This window comes from Corvus brachyrhynchos, unplaced genomic scaffold (assembly GCF_000691975.1).
Source record: "Corvus brachyrhynchos isolate BGI_N302 unplaced genomic scaffold, ASM69197v1 scaffold242, whole genome shotgun sequence".
Classification (NCBI taxonomy): Eukaryota; Metazoa; Chordata; class Aves; order Passeriformes; family Corvidae; genus Corvus; species Corvus brachyrhynchos.
Genome location: NW_008236636.1, coordinates 1,093,684 through 1,116,293, shown reverse-complemented (window position 1 = coordinate 1,116,293; position 22,610 = coordinate 1,093,684). Strand labels below are relative to the sequence as shown.

Here is a 22,610-nt window from a genome sequence, read left to right as displayed (position 1 = left end):
CAAACATCGAAGTAATGGTGAGATTTTGGGTGAAGATGGAGCAATTTTATTGTATTCTGAATAGCATTTTTCAGATATTACAGGTTGTTAGTTCTGAATTCCTCTTTGTTCCTACCAAATCCATTAGATAGGAAAATATCGATAATTTCTCCTGAAAACTCAGATTCTGTAACAAGGGCATAACTCTCTCACTTTGAAATTACTAACTAGAGCATTTAGAGAAAAGAGAGAAATGTAGAAAACATATACACAACTTAGAATACCTGGATATCTGACACCATTTTTCTTAATAAAATAAAAAAAGACAAGATGAGTCATATTTCCTCTTTTATGGTTTTGAATGATACTGGAAACCTTTCTTGTTTTAGCATCTCTTCCAAAGGAGTACCCAAAAGGCTGCAGAAGGTGTGCAGACAAACTGGGGACCTTGTCCTCTCATTTCCTCACATTCTCTTCATTTACCTGAGAACCAGAGCCAGACCTGGGCAGCTCTAATTCAGATAGCTTTGAAATAAATAGCAAAGTACCCTTTTAAACTAACCAGAAGCTCAAGTTAAATGGCTGTATTTGTTTTTCATGTACCTTTAAAGGAAACAGACATCAGCTGCAATTCAAATTTTCCTTCTTTGCCCCCCAGTGATGTGAACACAGTGCACAAGATTAAGACATTTCCAACATGTAAATTCAATCATTTGAGAAGTCCCACTGATTTCAGCCAGTGACTTCCTATTGAGTCAGCAAAGTACTTATGCCTGCGTGTGATTGTAAAATGACTAATCTCCCTGGCTGCGCCCGCGCTGGTGGGGAGGTGCATCAGCAGGATGTCCTGCGGCTCTGGTCCCCAGCAGACGCCCTGGCTACGTCCTGCCTCTGGTTTAGGTCAAGATTGGTGTGACCACGAGTTCCCACACGCCGTGCTTTCATCCCTGTGCCCAGAGCCAGCAAGAAGTGCACTGGGCTTTGTGAGAGTCTGCAGCCGGGCTGACTGGGGGGATGCTTGGGGGCATTGCTGCTGCTGCATAGCCAAAAGCCCAGCTTCATGCTTAGTCTTATCCACATGCTGAAACTCTTTGGTAAATTGGAGTGGTACTACATCGGCCCTGGCTCGAAGGAGACTTTCACAACTTCTCTAATGAACCTCTCACAGTCATTCAATAATGCAGCTATTTATAGGCTAGGTCTATACTGAATAGATTGCAGAAGCTGCACAAAAGCTCACAGTGTTTCAGCAATGAAGCTGCAGAGAGACATCAGAGCAGGCTGAAATCACTCAGTATGGTTACATACAATCAAATATTATAATCTATGTTTTGCATGATTAGATCCACTGCTTAACTGAAAAGTTAATGGCATATTAACACATTTATATAATTTTCTTAGAAATTAATGTTTTTGTAAATTACAAGAATTTTCAAGTCATAGACTAAAGGCTAAGCCCTGCTTTTGCTCACAACAACAAATTTTAGGTGTGGCATCACTGAAGTTTAACAGAATACCCCCAGTAGTCAGTGTAGAAATTGGACATTGTCAGAAACCATCACAAATCATCTCATCTTTCTCTTTCAAATTACTCTTTTTAGGCTTTAGGAAACATCCTGGGTCTTGTGGTCCCAGCATGTGTCATGAGGTGAAAACATTAATTTAGAAATGTTCAACCAGTGCACTCATGAGAAAGCATTGCAGCTGTTATTTTTACCACCCAAGCACATTTCATCTTAAATGTTTCTAATTGAGATGTGCAAGATGCAGGTAGCATGAAGCAGCAGGATCTTTTGCATATGGCTCACCTGAATCTTTCTTAGAAAAAATAGGAGAATTTTACTGCTTTGACCTTCCCAGACTTGCATCTCTCTGACACTTGTTCACGAAGTCCCAATAAACAGCAGATTTACACAAACATGCTTTGTTTATGAATGTTATAAATCTTTTTCTGAATCTGAAGAGAGAATTGACATTTGATACAGGTATTGGAATAAGCACTGCAGGCCTTTGGCTTTCACTGCTGTGGCCAGAAGAGGGTTCAGTGACACCTTTTACCACAGAGATTCCCAGCTCTTGCCACCTTCTGTGTCCTAAGGTTTTATCTCTCTAAAAGGAGCAGGGATTTCCTCTGGGGATTAGGAGGAGATAAAAACCCAAGACAGAGCTACTACTTAATTACAATACAAAGCACAAATGGATAAAAAAGACAGTCAGTAGTTGTCTTTCCTTCTCCTCTGGCAATAGATTCCTCTTCAGCAGCTCTGAAGAGAAACCGAGTCCTTCTCTTTTACCCAGGTCTGTAAGGACATAGGCTATGGACTTACAAACCTAATGGCTACTGGGAGCTGCAGAATTCTACATTTATATGGCATTGAGACTCTCAGTATTTCTTCTCAGTCCACTCCTGCTTCTGCAAGTGCACTGAGCAGGCCCTTGCTACAGGCATGGGAAAATCCTATTATGCCAGTCAACCAGCAGTCTCAGTACCCTCATTAATGCCAATGCTCCATCTTGAACTAGATTTTCCTGCACTGGTTTAGACTGTTGCTGCATCCCAGGCCGAGGAATTTCACATCCAGCCCTCTTCAGACCTTTGAAGGGTGAGGTTAGGCTAGGCATGTGGATCCAAACTGAAGTTCGTGTTGCAGTGGACTTGTACGAGTAGCCTAGAAATTCCCAGAGCCCTCTGAACAGAACTATTAAACTATCCAATAGCAGCTCTTCTGACCCTGACACACCCAGATAGATTTTTACCACCTCTTTCATTAACTTTTGCTTCTGAACTGTGGGAAAATGAAGCAAGGCATGGCGAAGGCCTTGACCTGATTGTGTAGCTTCATGGCAGGAAATGTGTTAGCAAAAAAGACAATTTTTCTGCTTTAAGTTTTATTTACAAATACATGGGTGGTACCTTGTCTGGAACTGATGACTGTCTTAAAAAGAAATAATTTGGAAAGGTTGACACATTTTGTCCCATGTAAGGTTCCTCAGTGCTCACCAGTAAAATCTGACAATACCAATAAACAATCAAAGATTTTATTTTCATGTTATTAAGATGTTTAATCGTAAGTACAATATTAAGTTATAAATATGCTCTATAACAGATAATAAAAGCAGCTTATCATTCACTGACTAGTCTAGAAATTCTTTTTTTCTGCTGGATTTAAAATTTCTGGTGAAATTGGTGAGGAGTGCATTCAGCACATCCTGTTAGCTGAGTCAATTGAAATTGCACCTGTTCTTGGATGCAAGTCATAACAAATGCAACCCCTATACATTGTAAAGAAAAGGACTTGTATGCACTTCTTCCAATTAACATCTGCCTTTTGGCAAGTCATTAACCTATTTTCTCACAAAGAAACGGCTTCAATTGTATTATGCATCCGAAGCGGCTTCAATTGTATTATGCATCCGAAGCGTGCAAAAGTCCCTGAGGGGGTACTCTGACTAAAACATACTGTTCCTGGAGCCAGTGTGAACATACATATTCATTAATTGTTTGGGGCAATGAGTACAGAATTTCTGATTTTTACAAGTCTTACAAGTTAAACAGGTTACATAAAGCTACATCCCTGGAAATCATCACATCCTGGCTACTGTCGCTCAGTGGAAAAAATCGAGTGATTTTATGCTGTGATATGGAATGAAAGTAATTCAGCAACACTGTAATAAGACTTCTAGGAAGAAAAAAAGAATATTGTTTACCCTAAAAATAGTACAGCACATTTATTTACTTAAATAAATATAAATAAAGATTATAAGTTGATAAGTTGTATTTTTCAAATGCCTCATGCTATATGGATCTGTTCAGGACATCCTAAAATGGCAATGAGAACCTATTCTACCACCACTTTTCCAGCTAGAAGATTTATATAATAAAAATTTAAAACTACAATTTAGATTTCTCACCATGATGATGACAAAGAAAAAACTAATTATTATCTTACATGTGTAAAAGCAAGAAACAACAATCCCCCAAAGACAAGGGAATTGTTCAGATATGTTCACCTCTGGGAATCGGTTTTCCAAAACACTAAGTTTATAAAAAATATGTCAACAATAGCAAAAAGTAAATGCTGAAGTAGCATTTCTTTCAATTTGGAAGAGCATTTTTGGTTTCAAATGTCTGCATGTTGCAATGAGCTGCTGAGCTACTGCACAGCGCTTTGACACTTGAGGAATTTGAAGTTGGGTTTCTCCAGAGACAGTCTCCCAGCAACAACTATTCCTGCCACCACCTTCTCTCTCTCGACACACAAACCTTGGGGATCTACTACATGTCATTCTTTTTAATAAGTAATTGAGCCATTTTTGCAGTAGCTGCCCTGAATGTTGGAAGCAGTTGTTCTCCAACAGGGTGGCCTATTTATATTTAGTATCAGAGGGATAATTTAGCCTGAGGAAAGCTGTACTGCATCAGGTACATTGTTCAGCTTGTTCAGAATAAGTATGGGCTCTCAGTACTTCACTGCAGTCTCCAGTACAGATATAATTTTCATAATTTAAAGACCCATGCAATTATTTTTTCACATGGTGCAAAAGCACAACTAAGACTAAACAGCAGTCGTTTTCCTCTAGTTTTATAATTCAAATTAGTCATTTGACAGCGTACAAACCCTAAAACAAATGCTTCTGAGAGTTTAACAACCTTCGCAGGTGCTTTTAAAGGAAGATTTTCCATTCCATAACTTTATTAGAAATTATATGGATCAAGAATAAGATAACTTGCCTACATCAATGCTCTCTTAAAAGAAACATCATATTAGATGGTTGTGGCTGTGTTTAAGGAGAGCCATCACAGCCTGAGGAAAATGCATCAATCCTGTTTTCAACCAACCTTGAGCAGACATCCTCCCAAGTGTCATCATGTTGAGTTTCAGTATCAACAGAACACCCGACAAAATGACAATTACATGTCTTAATTTGGAAATGTTATGTCGATTCACCAGATTCACAAACAGCAGAGGAATAAACTGGATTAAGTAGTAAATGCTCCAGATAATAGGTACGGAAAAGGAAGAGGGATTAGTGATAGGAGCTAAGGCAGAAGGGAAAATTTCAGCAGAGATTTTATTTAAAAATATGGAAGTAAAAGAAATATCCAAATCTTGTTGATCAATAATCCTGAAAAAACTTAGAAAAATCTGCAGATTTAAGACATATATATATATAGTCCACTAAGAGAAAACAAAAAATAAGCCAAAATTTTAATAGCTACATGGTTTTGTGTCTTCTAATGGAGACAAGAAAAGGCAAAAACCACAAGAGTATTTGCAAATTCATAAAGTGAAGTACATTTGATCTAAAAGAGAGCATTTACATAACTTTGTGTTAGATAGTAGTATTAACAATTGCATAATCAAAGGTCAGGCTGGAATACGTAAGACCATTCTTTGACAAAAAATCTGTGGCTAAGATGCTGCCTAGAAACAGTTGCATCCAAAAATTTTACAAGAGACTGCTTCTTTGCCATAAACAGTAGTACTTAAGATTGAGCTGCAAATATGGAGTACCTATTGGTAAAAATCAGAGTTAACCAAGGGAGTGAGGTGATTTCTGGCTATCTGAAGGTGGTTGCTGAGAGAGAAAATAAGTTATGCAAGAAAAATTGACTGCACATTTCTGTGGCTTGAACTGGAATCGTATCTGTACAGTGAGCTTCTGTACTTAAGCTGAACTCTGTTGATGTTAATGAGGTTCAGCCTGGGAAATGGGCTTTATCTATATACAGTCAGTTGCAGAATTGGATTAAAACACTCCCCCATTTCAAGTGTCCTATTTTTCAACATACATGTAAAGTTACAGAAATGGATAATTACCTAGTTTTGACTATGGATTTACAACACGTGTTCTGCAATTGCCATTTAAAACAATAATAGATAGACATAAAGAAAATAGATATTTTCCATTAAAGAACAAGACCTAAAATCATCTCTCTAAGAATTGCATTTTTATTAAAAATAAAATCAGAATCATCATACACTGCAAAGTCTTTCCTGACTTACGTCAGCATTCACAATGCATTACCTGATGGGGTGCATTCATAGCATGCAAAGACACAGCACATGTGGGCATTCTCATACGATAAGAATCTTTTGTATTTATGACCTAGATTTTGCATCATTTTGTGTTTGGTTCAAATATATTCCTCAGAAGTATATAGCTGATTTTTATTTTTCTAAATATAAAAAAATAATTTTGATGGGGATGAGATAAGCAGAAGTGTTCAAATGCATCAGTCTTGCAGCCAAATTCACATAGATGCAATTATAGCATCAAAGTTTAAGTGACTTAATTTTTGTATTTGTAACTAGAAGTTTTCACACTACATCTTCTTGCAATCATTACTAAAATGATGAGAAGATATAGAATAACTCACTACTTTTTGGTAAAATACTTGAGAATATGTAAGGGACAAAGAAAACCTCTGGCATTTTTGGTATTATGTTTTATTTAATTTAGGTGTTTAAGTAATATTGTCTTAGCACAAAGAACATTATTTTCACAATCCTTGCCCGAGTTTAAAAATCTGCATAGTGATAACCTGCATAATAACTGCTATTCATCTAAAAATACGTAGTTAGTGGCTTAGTTATATTCACAGATCTTCTTAGGTTGAAATAAGAGTCCTGGAATGCTCAATGGAAATGATTTAGAAAATACTAGTTTTGATTGGGCTACACTTCATTAAATATATAAACAGAATATCTGCTTGCTACCAATGTTTGAAACTTTTTTTTCATTTCTTCAGTTTTTATTACTTTGATTTGATGCTCCTGCTTACATCAAAATTCAGTGGAGAAACATTCCTTGTGACTTTATGAAACTTATTCATCAACATAGTTCATTTTCATATTTTATTTGTTCTGGTTTTCCTTAAGTAACATTTTTTGCTGCTCTTTTATGCATTCTTTCAATTTATCTTCAGTACAAGTCAGACGATGTTCTAGGAGTGCAATAGTCTGCATGAAGAAGAGAATAATTTCAATTGGTTTTGTATTACACAGTATTATAAAAGTGTGCAACATAGTAACATAGGAAAAGTAATTTTAACTCAACAGGAAAAAAATACTATAAGATGGCTTCTCTTTAGCTATTCCACTATTTACAACTATATTCAAAAATTATGGCCTAGTATCCATGGAGATTGTCTAAAGGTTTTCAATTGTTTTCACAGAACATTTTCGCTGAGAGAGAGAGAAATACATACATGAATAATGTAAATTACTCTGAAATACTATGTGAAAGTTGCATCCATATTTCAATAGAAAAAAGCCATCACTGTGACCACAAATGATGTCTTTCAAAAACCTAAAAGAAACTTTTAAGGCATTCCCAAGAAAAGGAAGTGAGAAAAAAAAATACACTCTTATAAGGCATTCATTATCTACGAGATTATCTTCATCAGAAAAAGTAGTTTTTTGGACCCAGGCTGGCAGTTTCTTTTTCATCCAACTTACTACACAAATAATTTTCAACTCACGGCTTGATTCCATACTTCCCAAAACCTTTTTCTTCCAACGTACATATTGCAAAAGAACACAGAAAAAAACCCTGAGTCGCTCCATTTTGATGTGATTTAATGTTAATATATTACAGACTAGAAAGCAGTATCTTAAAACATAAGATAAATCTGGATTACTATGAAGAAGTATTGAGCATTTGCAAACAAATGACTCAGAGTCACTGACTATTTGTGCAGTTTCACTGACACTAGGACTTACTCCATGGCTTAGATTCCTACCTAAGCCAACACCTCGCACACTAAGTTGGAAAACGGATTTAACAGCACATTGCCAATTTACTTTGTTCATCCCCTGCTAGTGCATGATTGTTCCAGCTGGAATCCAACAGTGCCTGCTAAACAACTGGCTTCTGACAAAACTACCCTAGATCTCACTACTGAAAACAGTGATTCTCTTCACCCAGAGTTAAAAATACAGCAACATCCTTTATGATTATTTATCAGGAAGCTTTCACTTTAGCAAACACAATACATGCAATCAATACTTTCTGAAAGGAAAACACCAAAATAGTCACTTGACAACTATTCAAAAGAACTGCATAGTCTTTAATGTTCTGATTTACGAACATGACTCTGAGGTATTGTTGCCCTTTGACAGTACTGTCATTTTGCAATGCAAGTGTCATCTGTTATTGCATACTTACTAGAGTTAACATATCCAGCTGCCCCACAATGTGGTCCAAAGCACTGTCCACGGCGGAGGAGATGTCTCTGTGCTTCTCCCCACTACGCACAGCTGACCCGCTCTCGTTCTCTGCCTTCCTTTTTGAACGTCTTGCGGAGGGAAAAGCAGAGGGACTCTGCTGCAGCTCTTCACTTTTGCTACTAACCTTGAACACAGAAACACCATTTGAAGATTCAGCTGCCTTTGTCTTCCTTTAAGTGGAACCATACCATAAGATAGGTAGAAAATTCAGGCTTCCAATTAAAAAAAAATCTATTTACACATATATGTATACACACAAGGACCTTCAGATTTGTTTTTTGTACCAGATCCAATTCATAACACTTCAATAACACTTCAACACTTAGGTTCTGACCTAAGAGAGAATTCCAGCTGTGATGGATGAGGCAATAAGGGAAATCTCAGCAGTCTTTAGGTATATGTTTCAAGTACATAAGATTGAGGAGCTATGTGCTGTACCACTAGGGATTGAATTAAAGCTTGAATAAATACTATTAATGAGGGGCATTTTCTTCAAAAAGATAGCTCTGGTTGACAAAGACATTCACCCAGAGTAGTCGTATGGATGAAAAATCCGTATGTGACTAGATGGATCACAAGGGCTCCTTCCAACTTCATAGTATGGAACCTTTGTTTAGTATTAATTAACCTCTTATTTCAGCATTAAAAAAAAAGTGGTTTTTAGTTGTTTGTTCAGTGATAGTACTTTCTGAGAAACTGATTCCTTCAGAAAATGGGAGAAGGAAACAATAGAAAGGACCCACACAATGCAAAGTTGAGAGAAATAACTTTGATATATAAACATTGCTCCAGGCTAAGTGAGAGAGCACGATCTTCCCCATCAATTTGGTTTTGTCTGTGTCTTGAAGTTCTTAAGAGTATTTTTGAGTCATGAAAGGTTAAATCATCACTAATTCATTAGCAAGTCCTTCACAACAACTTTATCTGATTGATTAATGACTTATTGAGATTTCTTTGAAAACTTCTTATATCTTCACACAATTTTAGATGAAAACTTCTTACATCTTCAGACAATTTTAGTTTATTTTTACATTAAAATAAATTGTGGTAGTTAAGTTTTACTATTTCTAATTACATTTGATAGATCTACATTGACAAAATAAACCTTTTAAACTGTTACAATTAAACTGTTTCTCTGGAATTTATTGACAGCCTGTGAAAATATCCATTAGCTATGCAAAGGGGTGATATTTTAATCTCACTTGATGTATTTAAAATACACAATATTTACAGTGTACCCAAAATATATTTATGTTGTAAGGCTGAAGAGATTTTCAAAAGAGAGTCTTAAAATTATTGTCAAACATTAAAAAAAAAAATCTCCTAAGTCTCTAAAATAATCTTATAGAATGTAAATTGCTAGGCAGAATTATTGGCAGACTTTCACAAGATTACCCAGGCATGCTGATGAGCTTCTGTCAAGAATGATTTACATGCAGTTGACCCTGCCTTTGAATCAAGTAGGATCAGAGACTGATGGATGAACTACTGCCACTACGATAATGTAACTATTTCAAATTGAAGTAATACTAAATCATATCAATATTATTGTGAACTTATACTGCTGATTATCCACAATAACATTCCTGTGTCTTTGGTGCCATCCTGCACAGTCCTGTGTGGTGGGAAATGGCTGAAAGCAGAGACTGTGGTGAGGTAAGAGAGCAAAGAAGAAAGTATTACCATCCTGTCTCAGTTAGAAGTTCCATTGTGCAGTTACATTCTGTAAGGACAGGTCTCAAGCCCTCAAGCAAGAACCCATGAAGTGCAGAGCATGAGGCTGATAGAGACAGGGGCAGATACCCAGGGGCATGTACTTCAGACCTTAACTGACAATGTTAGAAAACTAGAGGGAACTCATCTCAAGGTTTGATAGTACCATGGTACTTGCTGATATCACTTTCACTGATATCTTTATGAAAAAAGAAACAGACAAATTCACAGCAAGATACTTCCAGTTTCCTTTCAGCCCTCCTTTCTGTGCCTAAGTAACTGACTTAGGAACTAGTCATGCCAAATAATAAATGGCCAATGCAACTAATACTGAAATCTATCATGGATGCATATTGATACCAGGGTGTGGCAAAAATAAAACTGTACTAGACATCAAACTAGGGATTTCAAACATTAAGCATACAAAGCTGTTCTACAGAAAGACAGGGGGTCATAACATTTGCACTGGACTAAGAGAACTGGCCTTCTTAGTTCAAGTCTACTAAAACTCCTGACTCTGAGCAATGCTTTGTCAGCCAGGCTGCTGCCTCTTAAATGCACAAAACTGTGGAAGAAGGGGCACTCTCTCCAGCCATGCTGTTCAAGTTATGTCACTGGCCAACAGAAAGCTTTAATTCAGTGGTTAGAATACTCAGCCAGGAGCAGGTAAGTCTTGTTCCCATGAGAGGCTTTATATTTTATATATAAGGGAATAAAATTAATAAAAACCCCAAAAGAGAAAGGATATGAACCCAGAACTTTCCCACTCCTAACTAGATGGTTTAATTATATCTCTCTCTCCAATACCATTAATTCAATTTTCTTCTCAATATGAAAGTTTTTGTTATGTCAACTTCAAATTATTCCAAAGACTTGTATACTCTGAAGGAGTAACTTGCTAGCACAAAATGAAATAGAATACAAATAGCTTGATTTTTGGACAAGATAGGCAGAAAATAAATTTCTCATTTAATTTTACTTTGCTTTAGATCCTTGCTTTAAAGTTTTAGAAGTCTTCAAAACAAAGCATTTCAAGTATCTTGGAATATTCTGGCTCTCAAAGTATCCTATGTACTTTTAGATGAACATGAAGTATATTATAGGATTGTTGCATCTTAAGACTGTCCATATCTTTCCTTTACAAAAATTTTGTAATATGAGATACTGTTAATTCAACCCTAGAAGAACTCATATTCACTGTGTTATTTCCAAATTATGAAGATATATCTGAGGTTCTTGGGAAACAGTAATAATGGAAGGCTTTGACATGTTTACTAAATCACGAGATGAATCTCAAATGCTGATTAACAAGGAGAAGAGTAAGTTCAATTTGGCATTCAAATGCTAAAGACAAAATATTGCCATACTTTAAAGAATTCCTGTCTTACAACGAAGAACACTCTCATATTTAATTACGATGCGAGAGTCTGTTAGAATAGACTTCTTAGTGGTATTTCTAGAAAAACAGAAAGATAGGGAGCTTACAAAAACCTTGCTTTTGTCTGTAAATCTTGACTGTTTGCCCAGAAGATTTTAAACCTCAACCAGGATTAGCTAAATTTGACAGAGACACAAAGAACTCACTGATTAAGTTGTAACAAATTTTAGGACAATCAGAGGCCTGGTAGATGGAACATGGTGCAGGCAAACCAGGTAGAACTCAAGCATTATATATTCTGCATGGCAACAGTAAACCTGCCCAGTTATCACATGCCTTACAAAACACAGGCAATTGATAAAGGAAGTTAAAAGTGTCAGAGAAAATCACTTGGTGCCGGGATAATTTTAAATCTTACATAATTATATTTTGTAGACACCTGTATGTGTTCTCTGAAAATTATAGCATCTATTGATGATTTTAATCAAACCTGAGGAAGAGGTAGGGTTCTCAGAAGTAATTCAGTAATTCAGTTCCTGAAAGCTTCAGGAAACCATTTGCCAGAATTTCCCACCTCAGGTTAACACAGCTCTGCAAATTCACACTCCTTAACTCTGAAGGAAATAAGAAAGTGTGAATAAGACCCAGTCTGGAATCCATGTCTTCCCAGACACCAACAACAACAGGCTCACTGTAAAATAAACTTAGTATTGTTTGCCTAATGTTCACAAAGCTACTTGTACTAATGTTCTGGGAAGTACATTCATTTTCTTGCCTTTGAATGATAAAAGCAACTCATTAGCACAGCCAAAACAGATGTAATTGTAAACTCAAACTGATACTCTCTGCTTAAAGGCATTCTGTTTTGCAAGTTCAGTGTCCCAAGGAAAATCTATTAATAAAAAATAGATTTAATATTCAATGATACTTAAAAATTGCTGTCTGTGTCTTGAACTATTATGATTTAAAATTAATTTAAATGAATGGAGCAAGAGAGGAAAACAATCTGAGGTTATTAGACACTGCCAAGTTCTAAGAACAGTTCTACTCTGAGGGTGGTGTTTCTCAGTTTCTTTTCAAACAAGATGACTGCACTTCAGACTGAAAATTAAGTACAAATTTCAGTTTAAGCTCCCACAAAGTGATTACAAATTTTGCTCTTAAACCCAACCTAAAGAGATTCTTTCAACCCAAGGAAGAAACCTGTCAATTCAGTAAAGAGCGCAAATGCTGAGCTACTAAAAATCTCACACTTCTTTCCTACAGTAAAAGTGATCCAAAGTTCAATATATCAGACAAACAGGTCATGAAAAAATCTTTTGTATCTCAGCAAACTGCCACCAGCATTGCAAGTCATAGTAGTGGAAAAGTCTTCTTGTAATTTACAGGGTGTTAAGGAGGAAATTGAGATTTTTCTGTTGTATATTTAAAGACTTAGGAGCACAATGCAACAAGAAAGCACTTGCAGAAGTAAGGCAAAGACCTTGATGTTTGTCAAAACTCAAACACAGATTAGCAAATAATTGAACTTTCAAAATTTGTAAGAGAGAAATGAAACAATACCATTTCAAATTTTTAACTTATCTAACTTGTGTCCAAAATGATTATTTTTATCATATTCGTGAAATTTGTAGAGATTTTTTTAAACACTGTCAGACATCAAGTATGTTGCTGTATCTCTAAGGTTACCTGCTTTACATTTTAACCTTTCCTAATATTTAACTTTACAATCTCCTCCAGCTCAGCAAAGGGTCCAAAACTGCTGAAATCTAACACAACACTCAATTGCCAAAACCATGCTGTAAAGCAGTGACATGAGTCTTAATAGATTTCCTTTACTTTTAGATACTAATCAGTTCATGTACAACACTCTCATTCAGCATAATATATTACTTTTAAAAAAAGTTCTTTTTAAAGAAAGTCTTTCTACTTACAGTCTATTTCACATGAAGTGTTTCAAGAATTAGATGTTACCTTTCCTTCAAATTAGCCCCTTTGTAAAGTACTTGAAATACTACCAATTCGTAAACAACAATTATATATGTCACCAGCAATGTAGTAAAAATGTCTCATAATTCAAAAAAACCAAACGATTCTGACAGTCATCAGAGCTACATCTTATTTTGAGAGAATAAATTTTAATAAGGCAATCAATTTTAAATTGTTACTTCTGAGCAAAGCAAAGAAGAAAATTAAAATGTGTACAGCGTTTCCATTCACAGCCCATTAGTAATAACATGAACGCACATTTGGGCAACTTCATGCAAGTTACAAGTAAGGAGGAGAAGGAACAGATTTAATTAATCAATAGGAAGTTATTACGATGACATTACCAGCAGATGTTGAGCAGAAAATTAAATTTAGCTTATAAAATGATGTCACAAACAGCAAACCATAATTGCTCATCTTTGTTTGCCGTCAAGCAAAATAGCCAAAACTCTGTGGGTGGTACTTGATCAATTTGTGAAAAATCCTTACACATAACCTTATCACCTCTGCCTGTTCCCAAATGTTTTCCCATGAAACATTCACAGAGCAGATATAAACAAGCACTGCAGCCCAGGCTCCCTTTGCTTCATGATGGTTAAGAATAGAATCTGAGTAAAATGCATCCATATATAAGGATGCCTGAGCAGATTTTTTTATAGAAATAAAAAATTCCCTCAAGGGAAAAAAAAAAAGAAAAAAAGAAAAAATACAAGTCTCTGTCACTCAATTGGATATCAACAGTCTTCAATCTTCTATGAGCTCCAAATTCAGAAACTACAGACCACAGTTTCTAAAAGCATATCTTAGAGATTTCATAATTAAGATGGGCTTATAAAAAAGTGACATTGGTAAGCTTCCTAATGAATCACAAAAATTGGCATGGTCGGCTTTTTAAAAATAATCCTTTAAATTTTGAACACATGGTACATTTGCCTACTAATAGTAAAATATTTCTGATACTGTGATTAAAACAACTACATATAATTAGTCATAAGTAAGGCATTAATCTCAAACAGACCAAAGAGCAAAGGAATAACAGAGTAGTCTCCCACCTTACCAGACACTGAATTCCTGTGTCTTTTGGTTATTTGAAATCATGGGAATTTCTTGGGAGTACTATCATTATCACTGTTTTTTTCCTCCTCTTGTGAACCTACCCTCAAATAAAAATGGTTCACTGTGGAAATGCTAAATTTAGCCATTCAAGAGTTGTTTTTTCTCAGGTTTTTTTTTTTGGGTTGGGTTGGGGTTTTTTGTAGGCCATAATTATTCACAGATTGCTTCTTCTGCTTTGAAATTATTTTTTTCAGTCAATGAGTGATACACATAAAACAGCTCTCTGATACATTAGGCTAACACTGAGTATGTTAAATGACATTCTGTTTTATCAGTTCCACTAAAGGAAACTTCCCTGCAGTTTCAGCTGATTACAGCACTCTTCATTTCCTCTCCTCTTGCACACACATGAATCAGCACAGCAACAACTTGCCATGTGCCAACTGTGGCTTTCTGCTCCGTGTTATCCAGAATCATTCATTTGCAAACTTCAATGATGTTTTGCATTCAAGCAGTAAAAGTCAGATAAACTATGTGGCACATCCAGAACAAAGTTCTACTAAGCATTTCTAGCTCAGGCGGTCCGCTTTCAGAACTTGTAACACAGAATGTCACACTTCAATCAAAGTCGTTCATGTCATCTTACACATCAGAGTGTTCTCCAGCTCTTAAAAAGATGCCCAAGCTAAAATAAAAAATTTAAAGCCCTTAACAGAAGTGCATCCCATCCAGTCTGACACGGAAACACCTTGAAGCACCACTGAAGGTAGCACACCCTCCAGTTTAGAGCCTGATCACGAGCAGTGGCACCAGGTTACAAACTCACAGCCAATATAAGAGGCCAGACTATCAGACTGTATTCTTTCTCAAAACAGGCATTTTCACCTAAGATGGAAGAGCATAACACTTTAAGTCTCGAAAATAGAAAATTCAGCCTGAAGCTAACTGAGTTTATAGAGGCCAGAAGGCCAGTACAAAACAAGGAAAACTAGTAGCTTAATTTGGTGGGGTTTTTTATTTTATTATCTGTACAAAATTAACTGAAATCCTGATGCACTTACAGCTATGGTCTGATTAATCTGATTTATTTATTTCTATAAGGATGACGGCTATATTGAATTTGGCATTTCTGTGATGGCATGAAATAATAAACTCTCCTGTCCACAGGCACATCTAAAGATATCCTGATAGTTCTGTGCAAAGAAATTATATCATACTTTACAAACGTTCTTTCACACACATAATGAGAAACTAACTACATGGTTTTCTTATGTCATCTTTTTCCCAGAGTGCTGCTTCTGGTTTGAGAAAACACTGTAAAACAGAGTATATCCAATGCACTGAGTATTTTACATATACAGAATCTAATATAGAACAAAAATATTTTCTCCATATTCCATCCATGTCAAGAAAGCATGCAAGAAGAATGTAAAGTAAGCCTTGTTTTCTCCAAGAAACATTAAAAAATTGTTTCTATTTCCCTAATAAAAACTCACAGAAGTCCACAAATATTTGGGTGCATCCAGTTAGAAATAAATAATATTCCTGAAATACTTTTTTCTAAACTCTCAGATCATCAGTAATAAACTTCACTTAAAACCAGGTGATTTTTTCTTTCTAATTTGCTCATTGATGTTAGTTTCTAACATTAATAGTACCCTGCACAGAGCCTGCATCAGTTTAAACTTTTAGAAAAAACTAAGGATTTCCCTCCAAAAAACAAGCAATACTGCTGAAAAGTTAGGAATTGATAATTAAAAAAAAAAATAATCATCATCAGTAATAAACTTCACTTAAAACCAGGTGATTTTTTCTTTCTAATTTGCTCATTGATGTTAGTTTCTAACATTAATAGTACCCTGCACAGAGCCTGCATCAGTTTAAACTTTTAGAAAAAATTAAGGATTTCCCTCCAAAAAACAAGCAATACTGCTGAAAAGTTAGGAATTGATAATTAAAAAAAAAAAAAATCAAAAAAAACCAAAACCAAAACCAAAACAAAAAAAAACCCAAAACAACAAACAAAGAAACAAAAGCCCCCAACCAAACAACCAAATAAAAAAACCCCAGAGCATGTCATGAACATACAACACAAACCAAGCAGAAATCATTGGAGGTTCAATTTCCAAAGGTGAGAATCCCCAGTCAGGAAGTCAATTCTAAAATAACAGTTCAGGAAGACTATATTCAAACACTTTCATAAGTTATAAAAATACTTGCACACTTCCACAGGCACTAAAATATAAAAATGTACCCTGTGGAAAAAAGGCAAAGAAAGGTAATCAATTACCTCCAATATCTCTTCAGCAAGAAGTTCTGCAATGCTAAGGAGAGATAACATGACACTGTAGAAGCATTTTCTACCATCTACAGTTATGAAATAAGGTAGCCAAGTTTAATTTAGGCAAATTACTTTGGACCATTTTATATACTTTGCATACCCAAGAGAACATCTTATGGCTGAAATAAAAAGTTTCCATGATAGCTTCTTTTTACCTACATAGAGTCCTAATAAAAATTATATTGCAGACACTGCTTGAACTTCTTATCCATTCCAGGGCAGGGAAAAGCTAAAGAGGGCAGGAGGAATACTTGTAACAGAAACTGGAAACATAATGAAACACTTACTTGAATGAAGTAATGAAAATTAATAACCCTATGTGGACAAGGCCTCCTTTCTACCACCATAAATAAAATATTCTGCTATTTTTGATATTACAAATGTTAATGAATAAAAACAAAAGTATAAAAGCCCTAGGACTTTCCTAGCATGTGGGCAAACTCCCTGTACTCCAAGTAGCAGATTGTGGGGGTCTGTCCCCTATAATATGCAAAGCCCAAAAACTGTGTATATTAGGAAAATAATTGAAAAACAGTAAATAAAGGGTTTACCATTTTGAATAAATAAATTCCACTGGTCTCCGTGCATTATTTTATTCATATATCCATCCAGGTTTATACTAATTCATTAAATGCTTGTGCAATTCTTCTGCATCCATTCCATATTTAATTATGCTTGCTGTTACCTTGTTAGCACTTGTGGTGTGTTTGGAACTTTCTGTTTGTTTTTAACAGCCACACTTAAAACACTGATTAACATTAGTATTCTCTATGCATTCAAAACATATGACAACTATATATATATATATATATATATATATATATATATATATATACACATACACACACACTAAGTCATTGTTTAACTTCTCTTCCTATTGCTCTAGCATACAAAATGTGTCTTGGAGTTATATTTGTATTAGTAACATCCCAATCAAAACCATCACAATCTAAAACAACATTCAATATCAATTGTCTTTATATAGGTCTATGTAACTCAATATATTCATTATGAATGCTTTACCAAAGTCCTGACCAAAAAACAAATTAATCTACATTGCTAATGGCTTCTTTCTGGTGTTAAGGAGCATTCTTCAACATGACTACTCACACTGGCAGACCAAACCAGGAGCAGCAGTATGTTCCACACACAGGACTGGAAGCCATGGGAACATGTACAACTTGGAGCTGAAGCACACAAGTAGAACTTGCTTGTGCCACTGTATTTCAATAAACTGCCACATGTCTGTTGTTGAAATCTGGTCCTCTTGTAAGACCAGGACAAAGAAAAACAAGAAACTTTTATTCTATTCCTGCTTGCCATTTCTTTGGCATTGAGGTCTGATGCTTTACTGAGCAACAGGACAGAAATTTTGTCCATGAACACCATGCATTTCAAATTAAAGTTCACTTGCTTTGTAATGAAGACTAAGTTGCAGTCTCCCTACATCTTTTCTGTTTTTAGGAAAAACTCCCCTATTCATGTTAATACTATAATCTTTTAAAACTTTTAAAAGCAGGATCACTTCGGTGATAATTTTTATTATCACCAGCAGCACCGTGGTGATAGCAAGAATCTATGAAACTGTGTGTCCATGCAAGGTACAAGAGGATGCATCATTTCTCACACTCTAATAAAAACACAGCATCACTGGCACTCCCAGTCATCTATGTCCCTGCAACTTAAGTAATTTATAATTATAAGGGACAACATTAACATAAGTATTTTGTAGACATCAATCAAACGCTAAGTGCATAACACTTACATGTAAGACACTCCTGCTAAGAACAACAGCTCAGATTTTAAATGCGCTTGCACTTCCTTATACTCATGGCCACATGACACTTTCTTTGAAAGCAGAGCATGTTTCTCTACATAGCTTGGTTGTATGGGTTAGAATTGGACAATGGATATTACTGAATTGAAAGAAAGATATATAAAGATATAAAAATAAATATTCACTAAATTAGCATTAATGGAATACTGCATTAAATACTATCCACTTGAGTACAGATAAGAAATATAAATACAACTATGCTAAAAGGTATGTAAAATAGAATTCCACCCCCTTTATTAATTCCATTTGATTTAGGCTGACTCTGCTCTTGTAACCGCACAGAAGAGTTAAACACCAGACAATCAATTGTACAGTATCATTGTGACAGGCAGTGGCCTAGTCAAGACATGGAGATGCCACATTCAGTGGGACATGGAAGAATGTACATCCTGACTGCGTGCTGCACTCCATACTTGATGTTAAAATGACAATAAAACAAAAGCAGTTGGCACTATAATCCCAGATCAACAGCTGGCATTCCAGTCCTAAATGTCAAATTCCTGTTGGGGATTTAGAGCCTTCACAGACAAAATATACTGCTGCTTTTTACAACTATAAAAGGCAGAATAATACAAATGACCATAAACGAGGAGTGATGAAACACAGCTGACTGGGGTAGTTGACGGTCTCAGCAAAAGCTCTATAGCCCTTAGAATTAGCACCAATAAAAAGGACATTTTAGCCCTAAGGAAGCAATACTGAGGCTATCATTTCTGTCTGCTTGTCCCCACTTCACCTCACCTCACTTACAGGTTTTGAACTTGTTGCAGATGTAAGAAAGTATGGTGGAGGAAGAGATACCCTAGAGGGAGCTGATTTCATATAAGCTCCCTGAGACTAGACTGCCAGCTAACAGAGAGAAATCAGTAAGTAATCCCATGGGGAAAAAGGCTCTGGCATAAGTTTACACACTATTGGAGCCCAGAGACTGCATGAAAGAAACAGAACTTAGAATTACTTCAAGGAAAGAGAACAGTTTCAAATAAAACCTTATAGTTATCTGTGAAACACAGATTTATAGGAAGCAAGGAAACGTAATTTCTATAACTCAAGGATTATTTGTACAAGTATCAGAAACAAAAGAAGTCCCAGCAACAGCATACTTATTAGCTAGAGATATTAAAGCATTATGCATATTTTTTAATGTGTTTAATGAGGTATCTTTATCTTCTGTTTCAGAAGATAATAAATGCTGTAATTGTATTTCTGGCAAAATACTTTCTATTCCAACCACAGCAAAAACAACTATTGGCTTTGAAATAACTTAACAAGTCAGGTAATTATACTGATTTTCAATATATCCTGCAATAATGGAGAAAATACCAGGGGAGTGGGGAAGCTGAAATTCCATCAGTAATCAGAAAGGGTAAACAGGATAATTGTGTGGTCATAGGTCACAGACAGCTTGAGAACTGTGTCAGGGAAAAAGTCAAAAAATCAACTAAAAAGCTGACTTAGGACATATAGAGCAAATATTTAATGCCTAATGTCAATACAGTTTGAGGGGACAAAAAAGAAATGGTCTTTCAAACTGAAGACCTCTCTAATGAAATATTTAGTCAAACTGTTACTGATAAATGCATCTTTGTTTAAAAATCCATAATATGCATGCTACAATTTTATTAATGCATTTTAGGTTGTAATGCAGCATGAACTCAATAATCTAGCTAGTGTTTCTTCAAAAACAGCTAAATCAGAAAGACACTACATAATTATGCTGGTTTTAGTGATTCCACTGAAATCTGCTCTTGTTTGAGTCCCATACAAAACGTACCAGCAATCTGGAAAATCAAGTTTACAGGTGACAAAAAAGGCATCCTGTAAACTATTAAAACAGTCAGGGTTACTTAGCATTCTGACTTCATTCAGCTGTCAAAATGCAACTTTATGTACACATGCAAGACATCAGAGAAGAATACACTACAGAAAGCAGAGGTGTTGAAAAGATCTACAATGTCACATAACTGGATAAAATGATAAAATTTTATGATAAGGTTACTGAGTGAAGACTTACAGTATCTTACTTGCAACTAACTGAAAATACTAAGCAAATAGTATTGTACTATTTCACTACACTGGCAAAAATTGGAAGTATGGACACTGAATTCCTTTCCCAAGAGATATAAGTAAGGAGGAAACATCTTGGAAGAGTAATCTTTTCAGCAAGGAACACTTGATACTGGTTAACCTGAGAATAGGTTAAGGATAAAGCAATTCTTTTAAATCTCTGTTGCAAGTAAGGAGTCTTCCTTTACAATAAAAATACTGCAATATTAAACTGAGTTGCACTGCAATGCCTTCACTTCGGGTATCTGACATGCAGAGTGGAACTCACACCTTGGTGTACAGGAAATATCCATGCAATTAGAACATGCCACAGGACAGCATCTCTCCCCTCTCCACCTCCCTCATTCAACCAACCCAAATTGTTACAACCAGAGTACCATATGTCAGGGGATACAGAGAAAAAAAGAACAAACCCAACCAACCAACTTTTCAAAGCAGCAATGCCACGTATCTCCACTGATGGTGTCACTCACAGAGCTACTCCTTTTTTTTCCCCCCCCAAATAGATTTTATTGCAAAATGCAACAGAATCCAGTGTTCCTCTTCCAGAGCACCCTAATAACTAACCATGGAATGTTTCTCACTTGCTTTCCTCTGATGTCATATACTCTCAGCTTTTACTTTACAATGCTTCAAATTCAAGCAAAAAGGACAGAGCTGCCTCCATTCAGTCTTTTACCTGCCATTGCAGACAGAAGAAATTTGAATCCTCTTAGGCTGAAAAAAAACCAAACCTGAATCCAACATATGTACTGCCTGAACAAAAGGAAACCATTACTATCACCTCCTTTCCCCCTAGTTTTTTCCATTGCAACTTAAGAAAGATGTTCAGCTGTGGCACGCATGTAACACACCTGTATGTATTATAACACAATCACATTGGATACATGGCTCCATAGACATCCCTCAATTCAGTTAAGCTACAGACAGCTCTGATCTACTCCTTCATCTCTAAATAATTTTTTCTCATTATTTCCCTTGTGCTCGTATTAGTGTTAGGAGAGCTGAACATGTCAGGTAATTGACTTGGATGGAATTAACCAGATAAAAACAGTTGTTAAGTTACAATGACTGTGAAATCATTCTTTAGAATTGTTCTATCTAATTTCTGACCCCCAAACTGTTTTGGTGGGAGATACAAGCCAAGATGTTTTTCTACATCAAACACCTATCTGCTGAAGGAAAATTTTTCACTCTAGCTGCTGAATTTCATTTGAAAAATCTCATTTTTTCACTCTTGTTTTAAGCAACCTATGTAATTTTTGGACGTGAGTCAGTGTTTCCACCATCACACATTAAGCAAGTAACTACATCTCTTACTGCAAACTACACAGTACTGCAGCACAGCTTCAAGGAGAGATGAGTTGTATTGGAACAGCTGATATATATGGGAAACACTCAAACAAGCCTTTAGGCAGAAAGTATCCTCTGGGCTTAGATACCACTCTAATCTAAGCGATAAATAGAATTTGCTAGCACTTGTTTAAGCACTGTCATTCAGGAAAAAAAAAGAAAATATTGAAGCAGTATTCCAGTGTTTGCTTTTATAACAAACTTGCATTAACAATTTTGATTAACATCTGGGTTTTATATATAAATAAATTTCATTTTATAGTTAAGTTTCTACCACAAAGTTGCAAGCATGCTGTGCTTAACTTATACTCCAGTTGTATTTAAGAATAAAGGGTAATTCAAGGGCAGTATTTTAGCTATACAATCTTATTTTCTGGCATACTTGATCTGTAGCTCAGCTTTATTATGCAACTTAAGATAAACAAAAATAAATCTTGCAACCTTCTCTAAGAGACATGGATTATGAGCTAAACTAAGCATTCCCTTTGCTTCTTAGTCCCATAAAATGTGCCATCTCAGAATTATTGAAGTCCTGTGAGTACTAAGAAGTTGGAAACTTTATTTGTACTACTGCATAAAAAAAGTTAAACCAGGTGCTTACAGGGTAACAGAGCCACTGAATGATAATTTCATTAACTTCCATTAAGCTAAATGACTCACAAA

At 35.7% G+C, this 22,610-nt stretch overlaps 1 protein-coding gene across 2 annotated transcripts in view; it reads right to left on the bottom strand.

Moving 5' to 3' along the window:
* Positions 1-3,002: 3,002 nt before the first annotated feature.
* The window catches only part of POC1B (POC1 centriolar protein B), a 43,410-nt gene continuing 23,802 nt past the window's right edge, over positions 3,003-22,610 (bottom strand). The window contains exons 9-10 of one of the 2 annotated variants that reach the window (XM_017726677.1): positions 8,152-8,337; positions 3,003-6,944 (exon numbers count right to left, since the gene is read on the bottom strand). In XM_017726677.1, coding sequence (XP_017582166.1) covers positions 6,840-6,944; positions 8,152-8,337 — 291 coding nt within the window. In that variant the 3' untranslated portion in view covers positions 3,003-6,839. Of the gene's footprint in view, positions 6,945-8,151; positions 8,338-22,610 lie in introns of those variants that run through there. The other variant, XR_001859516.1, reaches the window with a different exon arrangement.